Source organism: Triticum urartu, chromosome 7 (assembly GCF_003073215.2).
Source record: "Triticum urartu cultivar G1812 chromosome 7, Tu2.1, whole genome shotgun sequence".
In the NCBI taxonomy this organism is placed as follows: domain Eukaryota; kingdom Viridiplantae; phylum Streptophyta; class Magnoliopsida; order Poales; family Poaceae; genus Triticum; species Triticum urartu.
This window is the reverse complement of record NC_053028.1, coordinates 217480955-217501749: the sequence shown is the minus strand read 5'-3', so window position 1 is coordinate 217501749 and position 20795 is coordinate 217480955. Positions and strand designations below refer to the sequence as shown.

Genomic DNA, 20795 nt, shown 5'->3' with positions numbered 1-20795 from the left:
CACGATCTTTGTGCTAGGCTTAGGATTGGGTCTTGTCCATCACATCATTCTCCTAATGATGTGATCCCGTTATCAACGACATCCAATGTCCATGGTCAGGAAACCATAACCATCTATTGATCAATGAGCTAGTCAACTAGAGGCTTACTAGGGACATGGTGTTGTCTATGTATCCACACATGTATCTGAGTTTCCTATCAATACAATTCTAGCATGGATAATAAACGATTATCATGAACAAGGAAATATAATAATAACCAATTTATTATTGCCTCTAGGGCATATTTCCAATAGTATCCTCCTCTGAATGATTTAAGTGACTTGACTTGGCGCATGTTCATGCATGTAGTTGAAACAAAATCAACATAGCCTTCACGATATTTATGTTCATGGTGGATTATATCCTACTCATGCTTGCATTCGGTGTTGATTAATTTTAATGCATGTTCATGACCGTTCTCGCTTTCTAGCTGGTCGCTTCCCAGTCTTTTGATAGCCTTCACCTGTACTAAGCAGGAATACTACTTGTGCATCCAATCCCTTAAACCCCAAAGTTATTCCACATGAGTCCACTATACCTACCTATATACGGTATCTACCTGCTGTCCCAAGTAATTTTGTATGTGCCAAACTCTAAACCTTCAAATAAACATCCTATTTTGTATGCTCGAATAGCTCATGTATCAACTAGGGCTGTCTGTATCTTCCATGTTAGGCGGGTTATTCTCAAGAGGAGTGGACTCCGCTCCTCACTCATGAGATAACACTACTAGAAACTATGATTTTACCTAGAGCTATAAACCCTAGGTGAAATGGCAAAAACCATAGGGAAAGACTTTACCTTGGGCTTGCCCTAGGTAAAGAACCCTAGGTAAAGTATACGGGAAAGGGCTCTTTACCTAGAGTGTATACAGTAAACCCTAGGGGAACTTCTTTACCTAGGGGGACAAGCACTAGGGGAAGATTTTCATATGGATGTGGTGTCCAACGTGGAAAGGTTGTTTACCTACAGCCATGAGCACTAGGGAAAGATTGTGGGTCCCTGTGCATTACCACACCACCGTACCATTGAAAGATTTTCATATGAATCTAAATTTGAATTCAAAATTGCCATAATTCAAAAGCAAGCCATAATTATGGATCATAAGTCAAATCATATAATTAATATAGATAACTCTGGATATCAGTAATCACATATACACATCAGATGCGATAATATCACCAGCACCGCATGTTTGTCCAGAATTAGGCTAGCTAGCTACAATTAGCTACAACGGGCTAACTAAACTAACCAACCACTGCATGTTTGTCTAAAATTGGCTAGCTAGCTACAATTTGCTACAGCTAGCCAACATCATGGCAAACATATCGCTGTAGAAATCGGTATCCTTATTGATTTCCTTGATCTTCTCCTTCAGCATTGTATGTTAACTTCACATCCCTGTAAGTTGCTGCGACATCAAAATCAAATTGACAGTGCATGCTTCTTAGTATCAAATTAAGTAAGTAGCGGCGACATCAAAATCAAATTGATAGTGTAAAGTTCTAAGTATTAAATTAAGGTTTATATAATAGACCATTCAATGGAACTTGCCTGTTTTCAGGATCGATTTCTAGTGCCTTCTTAATGTCAACCTATTCTAACTCCAGGTTAGCAAGATGAGTGTAAGCTTGAGCCCTTTCATATAAAGTATTGACATTTTGGCTGTCTAGTTTCAGAACCTATCAAGAAAAACCATATGTTAAAGCATCTACAGCGGCACTGGGCAAATTTGGCCCCTCATACATCCGCAGGCACGCCTAGTCAGTGTCCGGGTGCGTCCGGGCAATCCTCTATTTTTTGCTCCAAAATAACTGTGACCCCCACTTCTTCTCTCTGTGTGCGGCATTTCATCGAACAACTCACATGCAGACAGACCGGAGACAGTGCTAACGAGCTCCGGCCCGAGGAACGCGATACGCACGGGTATGTGAGGTGGTCCGGCGCGTGCACACGGCGGTGGCATCCACCATACTCGTCCAGACGCAGACACGGGTGTGAGCTCTGGCCTCCACGTCGGACACGCAGATGCGTGCACGTGAACTCGGATGCCGGTGCGCGCGTGAGCTCCGGCTCCGACACAAGCACGCTGTGCGCCACTAGCACGCACTCGACCGCGGCCGGATCCAGCACGCATGTGAGCAGCGAAGGGCGCAGGCTGGGAGCTCTATAGAAACACAAATGATGAAACTTCAAACACACTTCTATGATACTTAAAAATCAATCATGATCATGAGAATTTGTGATGCAAGTGAAAGCCTGTAAATAGATCTCAACTATGATTATCACCAAAACCTAGTTTGTCATTGAATTCTCAAATAGTAGTTGATCTAGAAACTTCTCCTCGGTACAATAACCTCGCAACATAACAAAGCACATGCGTAAATTAATTTTCTACAATATATGTGTTGTCAAAATGTAATACCAATTTTTAGCAATCAATAATGAGCCTACTAAAGCCATCGTTAGATTTACGAAGTACTACAAAAAAACCATAAATTGGACATCCAATGTTGAATCATATATAACCTGAAGATGTGCCATGTGCTGTAGGCATCAAACTTGGATTTAGGAAATATCTCGGGAGAACAGAAGCAATTTGCCTGATGGAACTGCTCTATAGTTCCTTGTTGTTATGAAATAGCAACCCTTTATATAGAAAAACACTAACTTCCTTGCTGAATTTGACAGGATAGTCCAACAAAAGAAACAGAAATATAATCTGAAATATATGTTGTGCACAACTACTGCAAATGCACTAATTTCTACATCCTAAATGTGTGAACCTGCTGAGATAATATAACATCTTAGCATGTAGAGGCTATTATGCTACGAATGGATTAAACAAAAAGATGATGAAAAGCGGCTTTCGAGTATTTAGTCTATAGACATAGAACCCTCTGATTGAGCTAATTAAGTTAAAGGAAATTAGCATAGATAAGAATACAAAAACAATTATCAAGATAACTGGGGGTATATACTAAATATGTTCATCAATAAAAAGCCTGTAGTGCAAGACAAATACAAAATTAAACTTTAACCAGAAAACTTTAATACTAGCACAATGACCAACTTAGATTAGAAAAACGCAACTGAGCATTGCATAATCTAATAAGGTATTATTATACAATGGACATTTTTACCATGAAGTTCTGAAATTGTACTTGCAGATGTTCTGGCATCCTGACCTTAGTTTCCTATCCCCTGGAAAGTATATAGATCTAAAGGAAATCAGTCTGATGCCCAAGGTCTGGAAATCAGGAACTATTCTTCAGTTACAGCTATCCCTAAAAGGATAACAGTGTCATCACTAAATTTTAAAAGTTGAGGTGATGGCCTTATCTATGAAAAAACAGAGGTCATGTGAATTTCACAACCTTTCACTCCCTGAGCTCTAAATAAAAGAAGCAACTGCAAATGGCTATAAGATCCTAAAATTGTAGTGCGAGGGAGCTCTCAAACAATCCACAGCTAGTACGTAGCTAAAAACTTTGAATGAACCTCCCATGTGTTTGTACTGCTTGTAATTAGTTCCTAAAAAACTAGACAATCATCCGAATACAACTGACCAGTTGAACACCTCATTTGGCTAAATAACTAACTCACGGTCAAGACAATGCACACAACAATTTGCAGCAACAACAAAAAAGGTTCGCACACAAGCGTAACATTGTACTGAATCTGAGACCCTTATACTATTCGTGTATCAAACAATAAGCCACAAATACAAGAGGAAATATGCAGCATCACCTAGGTAGCTGGGGCATCATGGTGTCATGGCCAGTGCAGAGGTGGAGCTGGGGTCGGACTTCATCAAGGTCATGTAGATGCCGGCGCTGTCGTCCGAGCCAACCGGCCATCACGGGCTCCTGTTGGGCGGCGCCGACACTTGTAGCCTTTCCTCCACGGTCTCGATCCCCCTGTTCTCTGTCCCTCCTAGAAGATGCATCACACACAAAAAAAGAGTATGCTGTGAGATCCATATTCTAGAGCGCTGGGGTTGTGGATCTGGATCCGGGGTGGCCAAGCATGGGGATCAGGGAGGGGGAGGGGGGATCGACTCACTGGCGGCAAGGAGAGGCGGCAGTGTAGGAGAGCAACGATCTGCATAGACCATGCGTGGTGGATCTGGACGGGGGCGAGCACGACCGGACGGTGTGGGGTGAGCACGGCGGCGCAACGGTGGAGGATGGCTCGATGTCGGCTGGACGCTTCGGGAGAAGGGGGAAATATTGGGCTTTTCTGGCGGCGCTTTGAGGAGGAAACCTAACTACGCCGAAATTTTGTGCTGCGCGCCATTTCCCGGTGCTTTTTTATTGAAAATTGTCTTTCCCTAGGGTGTATTATTCATTTGTTTTACTATCCCTTGATGGGAGATCAATAAGCTCTAGGTAAAGGCCTTCACCCTAGGTAAAATGTGGATTTCTAGTAGTGTAAATGGCTGGTCACCGGTATGCCCAGTCCCATGCTTTATGCAAACTAAATCAAAATAATTGCAAACAAAACTCCCCCTGGGACTCTTGTTAGTTGGAGGCACTCGTTGTTTCGAGCAAGCCATGGATTAATGCTTGCTGATGGAAGGGGCAGTATAAACTTTACCATTCTGTTTGGGAACCGCCTATAATGTGTGTAGCATGGAAGATATTGCCATTTCTTGGTTGTTATGTTGACAATGAAAGTTTACCGCTCAAAATATTATTCACTTCTGTTTCAAAACCGAGCTCTGGCACCTCTACAAATCCCTGCTTCCCTCTGCGAAGGGCCTATCTATTTACTTTCATGCTGAGTCATTATCCTCTTATTAAAAAGCACCAGTTGGAGAGAACCACTGTCATTTGCATTCATTACTGTTAGTTTACATTGAGTATGACTTGACTGGATCTCTTTTATCATGAATTACAATGTCTAGTCAGTCCTTGGTCTTTAAAGGTGCTCTGCATTTATGTTTTGCGGTCTTAGAAAGGGCTAGCGAGATACCATCTTGTTATATCATATTATGATTGTTTTGAGAAAGTGTTGTCATCCGAGATTTATTATTATTGCTCGCTAGTTGATTATGCCATTGATATGAGTAAACTTGAGACCTAAGCGTTATTGCGAATGTGGTTAGTTATAATCTTTGCTGAAAACTTGAATGCTGGCTTTACATATTTACAATAACAAGAGCAAACAGAGTTTGTAAAAGTTTTTCTTTATCACTTTCAGTTTGTCAACTGAATTGCTTGAGGACAAGCAAAGGTTTAAGTTTGGGGGAGTTGATACGTCTCCATCGTATCTACTTTTCCAAACACTTTTGCCCTTGTTTTGGACTCTAACTTGAATGATTTGAATGGAACTAACCCGGACTGACGCTGTTTTCAGCAGAATTACCATGGTGTTATTTATGTGCAGAAACAAACGTTCTCGGAATGACCTGAAACTTCACGGAGCAACTTTTCGGAAAATATAAAAAATACCTGCAAAACATGAAGGCCAGGGGGCCCACCACCTGTCCACGAGGGTGGGGGCCTGCCGCCATACCTCGTGGTCCCCCTGGTGCCTCTTCGACTCCAACTCCAACTCTATATATTGTGTTTCGGGGAGAAAAAAATCAAGGAGAAGAATTCATCGCGTTTTACGATATGGAGCCGCCGTCAACACTACAAAAAAATACACTTCCGTGATGATACGTGTTTGTCACAGTAGGTCGCGTTTTCTGTCATGCATGTACATCCATGACAAATTTATGACAGAATCAAGATAGTCATACCTGTGCTGTCGTAGAAGTGTTCCATGACATTGCCAAAATTATCATCACGGAAGTGTCCACTTCCATGACGATAAATCGCGCGTCACAGAAGTGCTTTCGTCAAGGGTGACCGACACGTGGCATCCACCGTAACGGAACGCCGTTAAACTATCGGGTCGGATTTTGGATCTGATAACCCGTTAACAGCCATGACCAATGCCGATTTTCCATGTGTAAAATTCTCATTGGCTGAGGGATCCACGCGTCAGCTCCGCGTTGGCACAGGTGTCACTCATCCAACGGTCGAGATGGGCCTATGATATGTTGACACGTGGACTGGCCCAAAAGTGGCCCACAAAGTTTAAATGGGCCGGCCCAACCGAAGGCCCATAAGATTTAGCGGACCATAATGGGCTGGCCCAGCTAAAGGCCCACAAAATTTAGCGGACCATAATGGGCCGGCCCAGCTAAAGGCCCATACGATTTTACAGACCATAATGGCCGGCCCAGCTAAAGGCCTACAAGATTTTGTGGACCACAATGGGCCGACCCACCTAAAGGCCCACAAGATTCTGCAGACCATAATGGGCCGGCCCAGCTAAAGGCCCAACATTCTCTATCAAATCGGCCCGTCAACGGTGTGTCCTAAACTTGTCATCAACGCGGCCCATGGTCACTTCTGGCCCGTTAATAGTCCACTAAGTAATTGGGCCGAATTACGGCCCGATGTATTTCCGGCCTGTTAAAGGTCCGGCTTCATTTGGGCCCATTTACAGGCCATCAAAACTTTCGGCCCGTAAACGACCATGAAGGATTTGGGTCATATTCAGCCATGTCTGACATTCGGCTTGTTAGAGGCACACTATAGCTTTGGGCCACTTTCGGCCTGTTGTCATTTTCGGCATGTTAACGCCGGACATAAACCATGGGCCATATGTGGCCCAATGTCATATCGGGCCCATTAACGGCCCATATAAAAATGACGATAATCTAGCCCGACTGAAGTTCCGGCCTATTAAAGGCCCGTGTATTAGGTCGGCACATTTATGGCCCGTCCAAATTTTGGCCTGTCAAAGATCCGCATCATAAATGGGCCACCATTTCGGCCTGCTAAGTCCAGTGGGTTATTTGGCACAATTAGGGCCCAATCTCACTTTCGGTCTATTAAAGGCCCATGTGTTTTATGGGCTCGAGATATTTACACCTGTAAATGGCCTATTTTTACTAAGGGCCCAAATTATGTTTAGGCCTGTTAAAGGCCCACTATGGGCACAGGCCTACCAGAAAAATATGAAAACTTATGCTGATTTAGGCCCAGATATTTTTAGTGGGCTACATGCCAATTTAGGCCCGTAATCATTTTTAGCCCAATTGGAATGGGCCCGATGAACGTTGGCATGTTGGGCTCCTACGAAGCTTTCGGCCGAATACATTACTAAGATAAACCTATACTATACAAAAATATTGTCGTAATTACTGCAGCCTGAGGCAGCATCATAAATGTTGTATCACAACAAAATAAATTCCAACCATACAACAAATGGCCTATTGGCATAAAGTTTACAGTCCTTCCAGATAAAAGCACCATCAGATGTATTGAAGCACAGATCATTTGACCTGAGTGCTAATGTTTCAGGCTGTAGAATCTGATGGAGCAGCACGATCTCCACCTTTTTCCGCCATTGCTCTTGAACAACAAAGCGAATGTCTGATAGTCTGGTTTCAAAACCATTCATATCTTGACGACATTTCTCAACCACTATTCTTGTTTCCGAAACAACATCCATTAGGGATTGGACTTGTGTTTGGAGCACAGATATATCACTCTGTCTAGAAGGAAGATTTTGTTCAGTAGGCGATTTGGACGAGGTTACCTTGGCAACCAACCCAGAATTACGCAGGAAGGTGCTTTTTGCACTGTTAGTGGAGAGATACCGATGCAATGCAGCAAGAGGTGACATTGTGCCAGTAGTAGCCTCGTCACCTTCAGGTGGTTGTGGATGTTCAATCATTTGTTCCATAGCTTCCTGAAAGTTTGAACTTGTAGATTAGTGTACCAGATAAGTTACTAATGAGACAAAAACAAACAAAGTAGGTTAAACGTTTATACATAACTTATTTTGGTGAACTACTGTAATACATTAGCATGTATTGTAGTGCCAACTACATAATAAAATCACTTTCGAAACATATGTCCATGTAGCATGCCTATTGTATTGTCTATTTCCTCACATTCGTTGACATCTAAGGATAAAGAGACATGGTTTAAAGTAGGATGAACATAGTATGACATCATTCATATCATGAGCAAACAGATATAAAACAAACAGGCTATTTTATCATTGTGTGCGCACGTGAACATAACAACTAGATTACAGATCAAGACCAAAAGAATATCCTTCATCTCTTTTAAACCATGTAAGGTGAAATGATATGTTAAGGCAACTGTGAATAAAAGTGAACAGAGTTACTGACATTGGCTGCAAACCAAGTAGTTAAATGAACACATCACAGTACCAATCAGTTCAAGGCAGGAGGAGTAAGGACTTACGACAACGGCTTGAACTGGTGTGCTCATGCCCTTCATCTTGCTGGTGTGGCAATCCTTGAAGATTTGCACTGCATTCGGTTCAGGTTCTTTTTGGTCCGCACGGGCTTTCCTCTGTATTTGGAACAAGTCAATATAGATACGATAATATGGCACAAAAAAAGAAGAAGGAAGTAGCAGCTATTTACAAGAGCCTCGTAGTGTGCAATATAGCTACGAGATCCTATTGGCTATTGGAATTTCACTTTAGAATGGTTGGTTTTGTTCTTCAAACAGTTAGCCTAGAAGAAGATACACTTGTAAGGCACATACATAAATACAAGTTCAATATGTGGTCTGATCAAATACATATAGCCTACCCAATACTTTGGATCAGACCAGTGCTTAACGAGGGTTGTCCAGTCTTTATCTGTAATATATTCCACTGGAGATGTTTGGGCGATTTCATTGTTAGCCTTGCCTTCAAAGTGAGTTTTTCTAAGTGAGATTTTCGGATCCAACTTGAACCTCATCTGTTGAAAAAAGAATGTGAGTCTTATTAGGAGGAAGCTAGAAAGTATGGGACAGAGCAAGACAATATTACTAATTGCGATGAATAACATTACTTACGGATAAATGGTCAAGGAAGGTGTTAAACTGGGTATTGTTTTTCTCATTCCTGTACTGGATCCACATTGGGAGGATACGTGCATGACACCTAACGGCAACTGCTGCGTCTGATACTAACTTGGCTGACTCTGTAGCATCACGTGGCCTTTTTAAACCTGCCTCAAAATGGATATCCATTCTTCCTCCTTTAGATTTTGTTAATCTGTCAAGCATTATCCCTGATGTCTGTTTCCGCTTGTGCCGTGGTGCTAGTTCAACAACGAATATGGAAAGTGTTAGTGTACATCAAACTGTGAGAGTACATATAAAGGAGCATGCAACTGCAACTTGACTCGGTCAGGTACCGTCTTGGTGTTGATGCTCATGAGGTTCATCTGATCTTGCCATGTCCTCTTGTGTCAGCGCTGCTTCGGAAGTAGTGTTAGGTGTGAAGGCATCTTGGGAACTGGCCAGTTCCGGAGCAAACGAATGAGTAACTGGTTCAGATGCTGGTACAGTTGAAGCAGATGCTTCAGCTGGTGGAGTAGGTGATATTGTGTTTGTAGATTTAGCCGGTGGACTTGGACCTTCTACTGCACTATAAGTACCAGCAGAATCTTGACGGTAGAACCTTTTCTGTTTCACCCGACGAGTAACAACACTCCCTACTATATTATTTTCCTTGCTCTTTTTTGACTTTGCCATGTCAAGCTGTACCCACAACACAAAAGAACAAAATCACTCTTCAGAACTCATTGATGCATGATACAGACAAGCAATACTTTGATGTAAGACAACCGTATGAGGATGGAACATGTAAGAAAAATAGGACGACGTGACATATTCACAGCTACGATGTGCAAACTAAGCAGAAGGATTTTCAAGAAAACAGAAGTAATGCAAGCTAGACACCATATGAAAGATGCAACCAATATTACTCTGCCAAGTTAAAAGTGTCTTGTCATAAGTGGCAATTCGAAAAATTAGAAGCAGTACAACATAGAAATCAATGGAAGATGCAACCACTATCAAACTGCCATGTTAAAAGCGTCCAATCATGAGTGACTGATGCGGGATACACAACAGCAATACTTTGATGTAAGAACATGGTATGATAGATAGATGCAGTGTATTCTAGACACAGAAAGCCATGTCATATGCACATGTATAACATATAAACTCAACAGGTGCAATTTAATCAAAATAGAAGAAATACAGGCTAGATAACATATGCAACATGAAACCAATTATCACACTGTCAACTTAGAGAAAGCACCTGCGATGGTGGAGTACGGGAGATGAACTCATCATGTAGACTTGGGACTTCAACTTCATTAGCAGTAGCAGTGGCAAATCTAGAGAGTCTCTGTTTGCGTCGGTGCGGAGGACCACCAACATCCCCTAACTTACTCTTTTTCTTCCTATTTTCTGATATTGCCTTATGAAGTCAAAACTAGAAGAAGATGAATAAAATTAGCTCTGCATAACTGGTTGATGCATGATATAGACGAACACTACTTTGATGTAAGGCAAGCGCAGGATAGGAGGATGGAATATATACAAAAAAAGACAGCGTTTCATATGCACACGTACAATAGGAGGATGGAATATGTATGAAAAAACAATAAGCGGAAGGCATTTCAACAAAATTAGAAGAAATGAAAGCTAGGCACCATATGAACATGCAACCAATATCACTCTATCAGGTAAAAAGTGTCTCGTCGTAAGTGTCATTTCAAAAAATTAGAAGCAGTACAAGCTAGAAGACAATGCAAGATGCAACCTACATCACAGTCCCAAGTTAAATGTGTCTTATGGGTAAGTGATCGTTGCAGGTATAAGTTGTAAGCTACGCAGATGCAATTCAACATAATTAGAAGCAATACAAACTAGACATCATACGGAAAACGCAACCACGTATCACAATTCCAAGTAAGAGCGAGCACCTGTGATGGTGGAGTAGGGGAGATGTGCTCATCATGTACACGCATGTTCTAGAAACAGGAACACGTGTCATATTCACAGGCATTATGTGTAAAGTAAGCAGATGTAGTTCAAGTTAGAAGCAATACAAGCTGGACATCATACGCAACATGCAACCACATATAATAGTGTCAAGTTAGAGCAAGCACCTGTGAGGGTGGAGTAGGGGAGATGTGCTCATCATCTACACAACTACGTTGACTGTCCAGCCTTGTGTTGTCTTGCAAATCTTGTTGGGAGGATGGCGGAGTAGAATCTATAGAGACCCCCTGTTTGAGTTGCTCCGAAGGACCACCATCATCCACTGCTGGACTAATTTCCTTCAGCTGTAATGATTTTGCATTGTGAAGTCAAACCAATAAGAAAAAGGAATAAAATTCGCTCTTCAGAACTCATTCATGCATGATACTGATGAACACTACTCGGATGAAAGGCAAACACATGATGCAAGGATGGAATATGTATTAAAAACAGGATGGTGTGACATATTCACACCTATGATGTGGTAACTAAGCAAAAGGCATTTCAACAAATTAGAAGCACTGCAAGCTAGACACCATATGAAAGATGCAACCAATATCACTCTTCCAAGTTCAAACTGTATGGCGTTTCAACAAATTAGAAGCAGTACATGCTAGAAATCATATGCAAGACACAACCAATATCACAGTGGCGACTTAAAGGTGCCTTATCATAAGTGACTGATGCGGGATATGCAAGAATAGTAGTCTGATGTAGAAACAGGAACACATGTCATATTCACAGGCATTATGTGTAAAGTAAGCAGATGCAATTCAACAAAGTTAGAAGCAATACAAGCTAGACATCATACGCAACATGCAACCACATATAATAGTGCCAAGTTAGAGAAAGCACCTGTGATGGTGGAGTAGGGGAGATGTTCTCATCATCTACACAGCTACGTTGACTGTCTAGCCTTGCGTTGTCTTTCGAATCTTGTTGGGAGGATGGCAGAGTAGAATCTATAGAGAACCTCCATTTCAGTTGCTCGGAAGGACCACCATCATCCAATGCCTTGCCAATTTCCTTCAGCTTTATTGATTTTGCATTGTGACATCATACCGACAAGAAAAAAGGAATATCATTCGCTCTTCAGAACTCATTCATGCATGATACTGACGAACACTACTATGATGAATGGCAAAGTCATGATACGAGGATGGAATATGTACGAAAAAATGGACGGCTTAACATATTCACAACTATGATGTGGTAACTAAGCAGAAGACACTTCAAAAAATTAGAAACACTGCAAGACACCATATGGAAGGTGCAATCAATATCACTCTGCCAAGTTAAAACTGTCTCATCATAGGTGGCGTTCATCAAACTAGAAGCAATATATGCTAGAAATCATATTCAAGACACAAACCAATATCAAACTGCCAACTTAAAGGTGTCCCATCATAAGTGACTGATGCAGGATACACAAGAAGAGTAGTTTCATGTAAGAACATGGTGTGATAGACAGATATAGTATGTACCAAAAACAGGAAAGCGTGTCATATTCACATGTATCATGTGTAAGCTAAGCAGATGCAGTTTACACTAATTAGGAGCAATACGAGCTAGACACCATATGCAACATGCAACCAGATATCACACTGCCAAGTTAGAGCAAGCACCTTGGATGGTGGAGTAGGGGAGCGGATACTTGGACCTTGTAATGCACTATCAGTGCAAGGAGAATCGATATAGATGCTCTGTTTACGTTGCTGCAGAGGACCACCATCATCGCCTTCCTTACTGTTTTCCTTCCTCTTTCTTGATGTTGCCTTGTCAAGTCAAACCCACAAGAAAAAGGAATAAAATTTGCTCTTCAGAACTCATTGATGCATGATGCTAACGAACACTACTTTCATGTAAGGCAGCCGCATGATAGGAGGATGGAATATGTATGAAAAACAGGACGGTGTGACATATTGACATGTATGATGTATAAAGTGTAAACTAAGCACAAGGTGCTTGAACTTGTTAGAATCGATGCAAGCTAGAAACCATATGAAAGATGAAACCAATATCACTCTGCCAAATTAAAAGGGCGCCCTAACAAATGTATTTGACCAAATTATAAGCAATACATGGCAACAAGCTAGAAATAATATGCAATATGCAATGAATAAAGGTGACTCATCGTAAGTGATTGATGCAGGATACAGAAGAGAGGTAGTTTCATGTAAGAACAAGGTTAACACATAGATGTAGTGTGTACCAAAAATAGGAAGGCATGTAATATTCACAGGTATAGTGTGTAAACTAAGCATATGCAATTTACCCTAATTAGAAGCATTACAAGCTAGACACCGTATGCAACATGCAACCACATATCACACTGCGAAGTTAGAGCAAGCACTTGTGATGGTGGTGTAGGGGAAGTGCGGTCTTCAGGTACAGAGCTACGTTCAATATCTTCATTTAGGCTTGATGTTTCTTGAGAATCATGTGGAGAGGATGAAATTGCATTCTTTATAAGAGTATTGCGTCTCATATTAACCCACGCGTGTGACTGTCTCATCGTAAGCGATAGACGCAGGATACACAAGAACAGTAGTTTGATGTAAGAACATGGTGTGATAGGCAGATGTAGTATGTACCAAAAACAGGAAGGCGTGTCATATTCACATGTATAATATGTAAGCTAAGGAGCTGCAATTTAACAAATTAGGAGCATTGATGAGGGATGCACAAGAAAAGTAGTTTGATGTAAGAACATGGTTAATAGAAAGACGTAGTCTGTACCAAAAACAGGAAGGCATGTCATATTCACAGGTATAATGTGTTAACTAAGTAGATGCAATTTACCCTAATTAGAAGCATTACAAGGTAGACACCATATGCAACATGCAACCACATATCACACTGCCAAGTACGAGCAAGTACCTGCGATGGTGGTGTGGGGGAATTGCGGTGATCAACTAGAGAGCTACGTTGACTATCTTCATTTAGCCTTACTGCTTCTTGAGAATCATGTGGGGAGGATGACACTACACTCTTTAAATGAGTAGGGCGTCTCACAGTAACCCACTCGGGTGACTGTCTCATCATAAGTGATTGACGAGGGATACAAAAGAGCATTAGTTTGATGTACGAACATGGTTAATAGACATATGTAGTATGTATCAAAAAGAGGAAGGCATGTCATTATCAAAGGTATAATGTGTAAAGTAAGCAGATGCAATTTAACCAAATTGGAAGTAATACAAGTTAGACACCATATGCAACAAGCAACCACATTTGACAGCGCGAAGTTAAAGCAAGCACCTGGGATGGTTGTGTGTGGCAATTGAGATCATCAACTGCAGAGCTACGTTTACTGTCTCCAACTGCTGACACTGCACCCATTAGAGCACTGAAACTCTTAGTGCTTATCTTCGAATTACACTGGAGCGACTTCTGTCTTTTCTTTTCTGCATTCATCAACACTACATCAGAGTCTAAAATACCCATGCATAAAAAACAATAGTTTGAGTATGGGTGAAGTGTGTGCACAATTAGTACAGTGTAAAGGTAGCAGATAGCAGGTCGGTGAGAAATAAATGACGGGAGACATATGATAGCTCTACAACATGCATGGCACACTAAATTATTACAGGATTCTATGAAAATAACAGTCGACTGAAAGCAAATAGGTCAGTCCATTTTTTCTGCACCCTTCGATGTACAAAGAACGGGCAGATCGCCTTCATCTACCTCCAACCAGTCAGTGTTGACGATCTTCCTCGAAACGCCAGCGACCACCGGCCCAGTATTCCTCCCCTGCCTGCACCCTCCCCTCGACCTCACCGCACCGCCGTGCTGGGCATCGCCCCCGGCCATCCATTCAAACCCCGCCGACCTCCAGATCGGGCGCAAGCAGCACCTACGCCCCACACCCCTATGATAGACACCGATGCACCGCTTCCCCGGGGAACAGGTGGACTAGGTGCTCCGCGCGCCTAAGCGGGTGCTGCTTCTTTTAATTGCGGTTCGACTGACCCTGAATTGAAATCCAGGTAGGCTACTGACCTTTAGCAAAGGTGAAATAATAAAAGGGAGGAAACCTTGTGCATTTAGTATCACAAAGAAGATGCAATAAGAAGTGCTCAACTAGTTTCTTTCGTGGGATGAATACGGTGTGAGCGGAGACGTAAGATTTGCACGAATAAGGGAAGAGGAGTACCGCTTTCTGCTGGTAGTGCTGTGTCCTCCTTCTATTTTTCCGACGATCTTCTTGTTGTTCGCCGGAAACCAGAAGTTGTGGAGGATGGTCCAGCCTTGGACAAACCCATGACCAAGTTGTTGAGTGTGGTGCGGTGGCCGTCTGTCGGCGGCGGGAAGTAGATCCGAGGCGGCGAACGACGGCGTAGCGGGAACAGCTCCAGTGCGGTGGACAGTTGCGACAGTGGAGCCGCAGCAGTGAGGCGCATGACGGCATGGTCGAAGTGGTTCTGGTACAGCGCATGTCGGCATCGGCGTCGTGGAGGCAACTCTGCCTCGGCTTCAGCTGCTAAGTCCTTGAGGGCGTTGCAGTTGCGGTTGCGTTGGACGACGACGTCGGGGTACCGGCTCCGGCGTGATGGAGGAGAGCTGCGGTGGATTGGCCGCTATGGGGTGGAGGACGGAGGAGGCTGGGGTTTCGCGGCTGGTGGAGAGGGCGTTTTCGCGCCCATGCAGTATGAATGGGGAAACAGAGGAAGGCGGGGAACTAGGGGGAACAATGTTTTGGTTTGAGACGCACTTGTTTGAAATTTGGGGAAAGTTACAAAGTTTGCCCCCATCTAAAATTTCGAACATATTGCGAGTTGGGGGTAGGAAAGTCATGTCAGGTGTCCCAAATGTGGGCAGGATGGATTTCGGCCGAGCGCATGGGTAGGCGCCCACGGCGTATGAATGCTTCTCGGAGGCGGTTGAGACTAGCGTCTTGGTGAAGTTACAAACCTACCCCGGTTTAGACCTTTGGACATCAAGCCGATAGGCTACACGGGCCAGAGTCAGGACAATAATTTCCTACCACCAAAACATTAGTCTCGCACGGTTTTGGGTGACCAGAGGCCTATTTGGCGCTTCGTTCAATATTTTGGAGCAGAAGCATTAACATTTTCGGTTCTCTTGAATTGAACTTTCATGATTTGTCAAACTTCACAAATCTTTACTCTTGAAAATCCTAAAGCTACGATTATTTTGGAATGGAGGGGGTACATTTGAATATACATTGTACACGAGTATATATTAAAAAATATGCAACTTACCTCAGTTCATGAATGGTTCCAGATATAATCTCCTTGGTTGCAAAAAAAGTTAGATATGCATATGAATATATATAGCATGTTCAAACTCACAACAAAGATTGATGCCCCATTTTACATCTGATTTACAAATGCCATTATCTCAGGTTCAAATAGATGAATGCACTGCTGAGGGAGTCCTGGATTAGGGGGTGTTCGGGTAGCCGGACTATACCTTCAACCGGACTCCAGGACTATGAAGATACAAGATTGGAGACTTCGTCCCGTGTCCGGATGGGACTTTCCTTGGCGTGGAAGGCAAGCTTGGCGATGTGGATATTCAAGATCTCCTACCATTGTAACCGACTTTATGTAACCCTAACCCTATCCGGTGTCTATATAAACCGAAGGGTCGTAGTCCGTAGGCAATAAACTCCATACACAACAATCATACCATAGGCTAGCTTCTAGGGTTTAGCCTCCTTGATCTCGTGGTAGATCTACTCTTGTACTACCCATATCATCAATATTAATCAAGCAGGAGTAGGGTATTACCTCCATCGAGAGGGCTCGAACCTGGGTAAAAAACACCGTGTCCCTTGTCTCCTGTTACCATCCGGCCTTGACGCATAGTTCGGGACCCCCTAACCGAGATCCGCCGGTTTTGACACCGACATTGGTGCTTTCATTGAGGGTTCCTCTGTGCCGTCACAATCAGGAAGGATGCCTCCTCCCGTCTTTAAAGACGGCGCCGTTGCTAAGGGAGCCTTGGCTGTCGGCCAAACCCTCCGGCTAGGTGGTTTCCTCATGACCGCCTGTTCGGCTGTTGCGCCGACGGTGACCTCTCGGGTCATCAAAAGCAACCTACACGTCAGCTCGGAGCTCGTCGAGCAGCTTGATCCAATGGAGCTCTCTTCCGTAAACGAGCTCTTGGATCGCATCGCCGCCCTGGGGGTCGCTATGGATTACGACCAGGTTGGGCTTAAACCCGATCTAAGAGAAATTAACTCTCCCCAAGTCACCCACCATGTTGCCGTGGTAGAGGCGCAGTGCCGCGACCCTTCATCTATTTTAAGGACTAGCTACGTTCGAATTCCCGACTCCTCCAAACCGGATACCCACGGAGAGGAGGATGTAACTCAAGACCTGAGCTTAGGATCAGGCAACGGGCTAGATTCGTTGGACAACATCCAAGAATCCGAACTTCAGAGTTCGGAAACTCTTCGGCCTCCGAATCTTGGATTGGGTGAGGTTTCAGATTCAACGACACCCGCCCACCCGAACATAAGCGATCTCTCCCGAATCAGGCAGAGGCCCGAGGAAACAGTACATCATTACTGGGCCAGATTCCTCCTGGTTATGAACAGGATAAAGGATTGCCACGAGGGAGACGCAATCTCAATTCTCTGCAGTAATTGCACGGATGAGGGTATCCTTAACGCCGTAAGTCGTCGTGATATTACACGCTTCGCTGACTTGGCGTCCATAGTACAAAAATACTATGCGATGGAAAGCGCCTGGAAAACCGAAATAAAATTTTGGGATAATCCGGCCTTGAATAGTAATCCCGTCCGAACTAAGAGGTTGCATCATCATAAGACACCCGGGATAAACAGCAAAAAGCCAAAACCCTCTACAGGGCATGGAACCGTACTGGAAAGGTGGCTTGATGGACCCTGTAGAATTCACAGTACAGAGGACGCCACACCAACTCACAGCCTTAGAGCATGTTGAATACTCCGGCAGGTGGCCAAAATTGGCAAGGACCTCTTAATTCTGGAGGCCGCAGAAAGCCAGCCCGAGGACACCAGTACCGCTCTCACAGTCTTCGAGACTTTCACATCAAACAATGTGTGAAAAAGAACACTCCACAGCCTCGCCGAAGTCTATCAAGTTGCAACAATAAATCCATGGAGTGACACTGCCATTACCTTCAACGCAAGTGATGAACCTAGATTCTGAACAGCCCGAGCACCAGCCGCATTGGTCCTCAATCCCATAGTGGACGGCTTTCGCCTCACCAAGGTGCTCATGGATGGAGGCAGCGGACTGAACCTCATTTATGAGGAAACCCTTCAAAAAATGGAAATAGACTGGAACCGCGTCGAGCAAAGCAGCACAACCTTTAGAGGAATAATCCCCAGTCGGGAAGCGCGCTGCACAGGAAAAATCACACTAGATGTGGTGTTCGGCACGCCGGATAATTACAGGTCCGAAGAAGTCACGTTTCAGGTGGCCCCATTTAAGAGCGGACATCACGTTTTACTAGGGCAGGAAGCATTCACAATCTTCCAAGCAATACCCCATTACGGGTACATGAAGCTTAAGATGCCCGGGCCGAATGGAATTATCACTCTAGCTAGTGATCCGGACATAGCACTCCGCGCTGAAAATAAGACGGCCGCATTAGCCCTTGAGGCGCTATCCGAAGCCTTAGCAGCCGAGGAACTGACTGTGCTGCGCTCCACGGTTAACAGGGATGATGTGATACTCGATAAGAGATCCAAATCCACATCCTTCAAGCCAGCCGATGAAATAGTCAAATTCCAAGTCCATCCAACGGACCCCAATAAAACAGCTTCCATCGGGGCATGACTGAACCCTGATGTAGACGCCGCACTGCGAGAGTTCCTACGAGAGAACTGGGACATTTTTGCCTGGCACCCTTCAGACATGCTAGGGATCCCACGCAGGCTGGCCGAACACAGCTTAAATATCCTAAAAGGATTCAAACCTGTCAAACAAGCCTTCGGCGTTTTTCCGAACCCAAGAGACAGACTATGGGAGAGGAGCTAGCCAAGCTATTAGAAGCCGGATTCATTAGAGACATAAAACATCCGGACTGGCTAGCAAACTTGGTGATGGTACCAAACAAGGACAAATCCTGGCGCCTGTGTGTCGATTTTAAAGACCTTAACAAGGCTTGCCCAAAGGATCCCTTCCCCCTCCCCCATATCGATCAAATTATCGATGCCACCGCAGGACACGACTCGTTGTGTTTCCTAGACGCATACTCCGGTTACCATCAAATCAAGATGGCAGAATCAGACCAAGCTGCAACAGCATTCATCACACCATACGGCCCATTCTGCTTCAACACAATGCCCTTCAGGCTAAAAAACGCCGGCGCAACATATCAGCGCATGATCCAGACATGTCTGGCAAACCAGATCGGCAAAACAGTGGAGGCGTATGTGGATGATGTGGTCATCAAATCAAGACATGTCGAATCCCTAGTAAACGACTTGAGGCTTACATTCGATAACCTCCGACAATATGACATCAGCTCAACCCAGAAAAAATGCGTCTTCGGCGTTCCAGCCAGAAAGCTCTTGGGCTTCATTGTATCCGGTAGAGGAATTGAAGCAAACCCAGCCAAGATCCGAGCTTTGTCACAATTGGATGTCCCAAAGGACCTTAAACAAATACAAAAATTAACCAGGTGCGTGGCGGCTTTAAGCCGCTTCATCTCCCGCTTGGGAGAAAAGGCACTACCCCTTTATCGCCTCCTTCGGTGCACCGGACACTTCGAGTGGACGGATGCCGCCACGGCCGGACTTGATGAAATAAAAGCCATATTGGCAACAAACCCAGTCCTGGCCGCGCCAATCACCGGCGAACCAATGTTATCGTACATTGCAGCAACACATCAAGTTGTCAGCGCAGTGCTCGTTGTCGAGCGGGAAACGGATGGACACAAATTCCCCCTTCAAAGGCCGGTCTACTACGTATCCACTGTCCTCACTCCATGCAAATCACGGTACCCGCATTATCAAAAGATTGCATACGCGGTATTCATGGCATCCCGGAAGCTACGACACTACTTTCAAGGGTGTTCCATAACAGTAGCCTCGGAAGTACCACTCAACGATATTATCAACAACCGCGATGCAACGGGCCGGATTGCAAAATGGGCCATCGAGCTCCTCCCGTTCGACATAACCTATAAGCCACGGCGAGCTATTAAATCGCAAGTTTTGGCCGATTTCGTCGCAGAATGGACGGAGGCCGAGCTCCCTAAAGAGTACGACATATATTCAAACTGGATTATGCATTTCGATGGCTCCAAAATGTTGGCCGGACTGGGGGCTGGTGTCGTCCTGACGTCCCCCATAGGAGACACAGTCCAATATGTGCTCCAGATCATGTACATGGATTCCAACAATGCAGCCGAATATGAGGCCCTCCTACATGGTCTCCGGATAGCAGTATCCATGGGTATCCAGCGCCTAGAGGTACGCGGGGATTCAAACCTCGCGATATCCCAAATAAATGGAGACTTCGACGCCAAGGACCCAAAAATGGCAGCTTACCGCAATGCCGTCCTAAAAATGTCAGCTCGGTTCGAAGGGCTGGAGTTTCACCATATAGCCCGAGAAAACAATCAAGCAGCGGACGTCCTGGCACGCATCGGCGCAAAACGTGATGCAGTCCCCCCAACATATTTTTGGAAAGATTGTTCAAGCCATCCGTAGCATGGGAGGGGGAACCCGCAAATAACAGCCCGGACCCAGCCGCACCACTCGACGCCGAACAATCTGACACAATTGGAGGCTCTGCCAATGAAATTACACCTTCAGCTCACGTAATAATGGCGGTCATCGCCCCGCGGACAGAACCATTCCTAGCCTACCTTACTAGGCAGGAACTCCTGGAGGACCAAAACGAGGCCCGCTGCATAGT

The 20795-nt window shown here is 44.3% G+C and overlaps 1 protein-coding gene across 1 annotated transcript in view; it reads right to left on the bottom strand.

Moving 5' to 3' along the window:
• Positions 1-1144: 1144 nt before the first annotated feature.
• LOC125518697 overlaps positions 1145-20795 on the bottom strand; it is a 65797-nt gene continuing 46146 nt past the window's right edge. The window contains exons 2-5 of the mRNA XM_048683524.1: positions 4106-4348; positions 3791-3976; positions 3184-3261; positions 1145-1441 (exon numbers count right to left, since the gene is read on the bottom strand). Coding sequence (XP_048539481.1) covers positions 1390-1441; positions 3184-3261; positions 3791-3976; positions 4106-4348 — 559 coding nt within the window. The 3' untranslated portion in view covers positions 1145-1389. The remainder of the gene's footprint in view (positions 1442-3183; positions 3262-3790; positions 3977-4105; positions 4349-20795) is intronic.